The sequence below is a fragment of the Piliocolobus tephrosceles genome, chromosome 12 (genome assembly GCF_002776525.5).
Source record: "Piliocolobus tephrosceles isolate RC106 chromosome 12, ASM277652v3, whole genome shotgun sequence".
Taxonomy (NCBI): Eukaryota; Metazoa; Chordata; class Mammalia; order Primates; family Cercopithecidae; genus Piliocolobus; species Piliocolobus tephrosceles.
In genome coordinates this window covers 118172889-118178724 of record NC_045445.1, presented here as the reverse complement: position 1 = coordinate 118178724, position 5836 = coordinate 118172889, and the positions used below count along the sequence as shown (strand labels likewise).

Here is a 5836-nt window from a genome sequence, read left to right as displayed (position 1 = left end):
TTGAGAGGGAGTCTCGCTCTGTCGCCCGGGCTGGAGTGCAGTGGCCGGATCTCAGCTCACTGCAAGCTCCGCCTCCCGGGTTCACGCCATTCTCCTGCCTCAGCCTCCCGAGTAGCTGGGACTACAGGCGCCCGCCACCTCGCCTGGCTAGTTTTTTGTATTTTTTTTTTAGTAGAGACGGGGTTTCACCGTGTTAGCCAGGATGGTCTCGATCTCCTGACCTCTTGATCCGCCCGTCTCGGCCTCCCAAAGTGCTGGGATTACAGGCTTGAGCCACCGCGCCCGGCCAACACAGATATATTTTTAAGCCACCATAACACATGATCAGTGGTAAGGTCTGGGAAGGTAAATTTGGTGACTCTATTCTCCAGAAGGAGAAAGAGGTGGAAAGGAAAGACCACTCTAATTATAACAGCTGAGATATGAGTAGAGCCAAACCTAGAATGGAAATAGAATCCAATAGATTTGTACCAATGAATGGCAATGAGATTATTAGTAAAGATAAGGGATAGGTGGAACGTGCATCTGAAGTTTTGACATTAAAGAAATGAGATTTTTATGTTACTAAAATTAAAATGTAATAAAAGATGAAGAACAGAGCTTGAGATGGGAAGCTTGTTGTGTTGGGAGCATGTGAAGTGTGAGGTGCATGATGAAAATGCAAATTAAGGTATTCAGGTTACAGGTAGGATTGGGGAACTGTCATAATTCAGGAGAAATAGAACAGGATCGTGCATCCAAATTGAGGAGGCATCTACACAGAAGTGATGTTATGGAAGTTGATGTTATGGAAGGAAAGGATATTTTTAAGGGAAAGTGGGCTGAAAGAAAAATGAAGTGGACCGCAGAAAACATCTTGCAGAAAGACGGTATTTATGGGTTGGAAGAGAGGTTTCCATGAAAGAAGCAGGGTAATCAAAAACATAATGTTATGTAAGCAAAGGTGGCATTTATCTGAAATTTATCAGTATGGATGGACCAGTTGTTTACATCTCTTCTGATTTCTGAATGCTCTGTTCTTACTGGTGTTCATGTTGATATGGCTTTAAAATAATCTTAAACCTAGGGAAAACATGAGGCAATGAATGAAGATCTAATTATTACATAACCCCAATTTAGGGGAGTTTCAACACTTTGCACTACTTTGTGTCAAACTGGAAAAGAACAGATTACCAGAAAGAAAATAGCACATGCCCAAAATAATACTACAATCCACAATCTGGCCTGAGGAGTCCTCCCATTAGCCTGTGACTCCTGAACTACACTTAGTAACACATTAATCTCTTAGGAATGAACTATTGATTTGTCTGCATCTCCTACTAGGCTAGAAACTAATGACCAATATTGTCAAGAAAGTTTAATATCTCACAGGTAATGCATGTGAATAGTTAATGAATGAGTATTTTAATTAAATATTAACTGATATTATATACTGGCTTTATTGTGTGCTTTTTTTTTAATGATTCCTTACTCAACTAAAGTGTTTACATCCATGAGTGGTACAATTATAGATTGTACTGGCCTATGGGCGTATAACCTTGCTATAGCAAATATAATAATTATTTTTGGAGAAAACTGGATTTTGTTTTTTAAAATGTACAACTATATCCTGCCTAAAGAATATAAGAAATGCCAAAATATGACACATTTGGTATGACTGTTTCTCTAAAACTTTTTTCCCCTAAAAGCTGCTTTTTAAAAAACTCTTCTATAGCTGAAGTTTTTATTCCAGGTATCCTATAGTGGAGTTGTTAGTGTCTTATATACCTGTGTTAACTTTACATGTAGCAAACAGTTTTCTGAGTTTGCCCTGAAAATTTGTAATCGTAGAATGATTTCTAGATGACTCAAAATTATCAGACTACACACATGTATAAATCTCAGGAAGTGAGTTTTAGTGTCTTTGAAGTCAAAAGGATTGTCCCAAAGCCACCCAGAGCAACAGTCAAGAATGTCCCTCTATCGTTGATGTTTTATAGCCCAAATACTTTAAGTTCTATGCTTAATGCAGAGTTCATTTTATTCTGAAATTTATGAGTGTTTCAATTTAACTTGATCTAATCATCAGGTAATACACTGCCTATCATCAGGGAAGCGCAGTAGAGAGCTAAAGACATTGATACTGGTAGACTCAGCATATCGACAGTATTTAAAATTTAAGTGAACTATGAATCTTGATATCTTAGTCTAAAAAAGAAATTGATGAAAGAAAGACTATCCAGAGGATAAATGATTTCTTATTCTTAAAATAACAAATGAGAAATCTGAGATGGTATATTAGAAAAATTAAGATAAAGATAACAAATGATAGTAGTCCTCAAACATTTAAAATTTTCTCATGTAAAAAGGGGGAAGAGTAAGGAGAGAAATCAGATTTTAGAACTAAGTTTCTTTTATTTACATCCTACTTTTTGATTCTTATGAATAAACTGATTAGCATGATGAAAAATAACTTGGCAATATTTTATGTGTAAGATGAGTGGAGACCAGAAAAATCATGTCTTTTTATAATCATTCATTTTAATAATATTCTCAGTCCCAGTATGCAAGAACTGACTCCCAGTAAAAAATTATCCCAAGTTTGGTTTTATTTTCTCCCCAACAGAAAATCAACACAGCACACATAATCTAAAAAATCATTCCTCCACAGTTAAGTCAGTTGCCATTTTCTCTCTCTTTTCAACTGGGCAAAATGGCCAAGGGTAGGATCAATTGAACATAATAACATTTAAAGTAAGAGCATACTGATATCCAAACATACGGCTTTTACAAGCAATCAAGATTCTCTGTGATCTGTGGATCAAAAATGGTGAAATTCAGCTGGGTGCAGTGGCTCACGCCTGTGATCCCAGCACTTTGGGAGGCTGAGGCAGGTGGATTGACTGAGGTCAGGAGTTCAAGACCAGCCTGGCCAACATGGCGAAACCCCATCTCTAATAAAAATATAAAACTTAGCCGGGTGTGGTGGTGGGCGCCTGTAATCCCAGCTACTCAGGAGGTTAAGGCAGGAGAATGGCTTGAGCCTGGGAGGCGGAGGTTGCAGTGAGCCAGATCGCGCCACTGTACTCCAGCCTGGGCGACTGAGCAAGAGTGTGTCGCAAAAAAAAAAAAAAAAAAGGAAGTCTGCATTTCATTGCTCTTTTCATTGATTTTTCTCCTACTTTTTTTCACAACAACAACGTCATCAACAAATCAAAATATAACCCTTTGTACCTCCAAACTAGTTTTAGAATATTTGGCATCATTGAACTCAATGAAAATTAATGAAGGCTTCCTTTTTTGGTCTTTCAGAAATGGGACATTTGGAGATGTTTATGAAAAAAGCGTGCATGTTTTCATGTCCTATTGTTATCTTTGTAGGGTAGTGACTTTGACTTTTCTTTGGAATTTTTTAACAGACAATAAAGATTATGATGCATACTTATCATACACCAAAGTGGATCCTGACCAGTGGAATCAAGAGACTGGGGAAGAAGAACGTTTTGCCCTTGAAATCCTACCTGATATGCTTGAAAAGCATTATGGATACAAGTTGTTTATACCAGATAGAGATTTAATCCCAACTGGAAGTAAGTTAATGTTTTCATTTGAGAGTGTGCATATTCATGTGAGTGTCTGTGTAGTCATCACTTTTTCATGGAATTTTAATGTTTGGTTCTTTACTTCAAAATTTGTATCTGTTAGTTTCCCTAGAAAGAAATGTCTTTGTGTGTTCACATGAAATTTAATTTTTGCTAGCTCAGAGAAGATACTCCATTACTGTATAAAGCATCTCATTTTGTGAGCCTTGACATTGAAAGAAACCAAATGAGAGATTTGTACCAGGAAAAAATATTGCTGACATTAGGAGAAGCAAGTCCCAAACTCTATTCAGTGAACTATTTTCATTTAATTTCTGAAAGAGAATCTACTAGGACTTTCCGGACCAAATTTTCCATTCACTCATTCTGATGTACTCTTTTATCTTTTGTAGCCTACATTGAAGATGTGGCAAGATGTGTAGATCAAAGCAAGCGGCTGATTATTGTCATGACCCCAAATTACGTAGTTAGAAGGGGCTGGAGCATCTTTGAGCTGGAAACCAGACTTCGAAATATGCTTGTGACTGGAGAAATTAAAGTGATTCTAATTGAATGCAGTGAACTGAGAGGAATTATGAACTACCAGGAGGTGGAGGCCCTCAAGCACACCATCAAGCTTCTGACGGTCATTAAATGGCATGGACCAAAATGCAACAAGTTGAACTCTAAGTTCTGGAAACGTTTACAGTACGAAATGCCTTTTAAGAGGATAGAACCCATTACACATGAGCAGGCTTTAGATGTCAGTGAGCAAGGGCCTTTTGGGGAGCTGCAGACTGTCTCGGCCATTTCCATGGCCGCGGCCACCTCCACCGCTCTCGCCACTGCCCATCCAGATCTCCGTTCTACCTTTCACAACACGTACCATTCACAAATGCGTCAGAAACACTACTACCGAAGCTATGAGTATGACGTACCTCCTACCGGCACCCTGCCTCTTACCTCCATAGGCAATCAGCATACCTACTGTAACATCCCTATGACACTCATCAACGGGCAGCGGCCACAGACAAAATCGAGCAGGGAGCAGAATCCAGATGAGGCCCACACAAACAGTGCCATCCTGCCGCTGTTGCCAAGGGAGACCAGTATATCCAGTGTGATTTGGTGACAGAAAAGCAAGGGACATCCCGTCCCTGGGAGCTTGAGTGGAATCTGCAGTCCAGTGCCTGGAACTAAATCCTCGACTGCTGCTGTTAAAAAAACATGCATTACAATCTCTAGAACACGAGGAAAAACAGGGTCTTGTACATATGTTTTTTGGAATTTCTTTGTAGCATCAGTGTCCTCCTGTTTTACCATGTCTTTTACCATTACATTTTTTGACTTTGTTTTATATGTCGTTGGAATTTGTAAATTTACATTTTTTTTAAAGAAGAGACTGATGTGTACATAGAAAACCCTTTTTTTGCTTCATTAGTTTAGTTTTAGAATGGGTTTTTATTTTATTTCCTTTTTTAAAGTTTTACTTTGCTTTTAACATTTCCTTGGGGTGCTTGGACAAATCTATCCAATGGGACAAGGAGCACCGGATTCTTTCTCGGGTTCTGCCTAGGATCAACTGGGCCACATCGGCCTTCAGAGAACAATGCAACAAATGCCAGCATTGCCATTTGGGGGAAAAAAAAAAAAGATGAGAAGAACACTTGTTCATAAGAGGGCCCCACCAGTCAGAGCCCTGAATCTCTTCCTTGTCCCACCTCATTCCCCACCTCTACCTTTCTAACGGCAGCATGATGTGTAAACTCTGTGGAGGGGTGGGGGCGGGTCTAACTGTCTTAACATTTAAGTCACTGCTCTTCAGAATACACTCTAGACCCAAAGGTGTGCTAATCACTTCACAGTGACCACTGCAGAGTGCTAAGAAGAGAAGATCAAGGGCATGAAATTGGGGAAGAGTGTTATTTCCGTTTTTTAAATGAGTTGATGTACCCTTATATATATATACATATATATATAAATATAAATATATATAAAAACAACAAAACAAAACAAAAAAAGAAAAAAAAGAAAAAAAAAACAAACAAAAAAAAAAATTCAAGCCCTATATTTGATCACTTCCTGGAAAGGCATGAATGTGTTTGTGGCTGTTTTTGTTTAATATTCTACTTCCTCTTTTCCCTCTATAATTTCTCTGCAAATGAGATTATGTGCAAATGCCAGGCAAGTTAATTCAAAAGAGTGAATCAACGCAAGTCAAAATGAAATTTACACTGAAGGCTTCCAAACCAAAGGGAAGGACAGGATGTGTCATC

General features: G+C 38.5%; 1 protein-coding gene across 1 annotated transcript in view; it reads left to right on the top strand.

Moving 5' to 3' along the window:
• IL1RAPL1 (interleukin 1 receptor accessory protein like 1) overlaps positions 1 to 5586 on the top strand; it is a 1416649-nt gene extending 1411063 nt beyond the window's left edge. The window contains exons 10-11 of the mRNA XM_023202962.1: positions 3399 to 3569; positions 3974 to 5586. Coding sequence (XP_023058730.1) covers positions 3399 to 3569; positions 3974 to 4692 — 890 coding nt within the window. The 3' untranslated portion in view covers positions 4693 to 5586. The remainder of the gene's footprint in view (positions 1 to 3398; positions 3570 to 3973) is intronic.
• Positions 5587 to 5836: the final 250 nt, after the last annotated feature.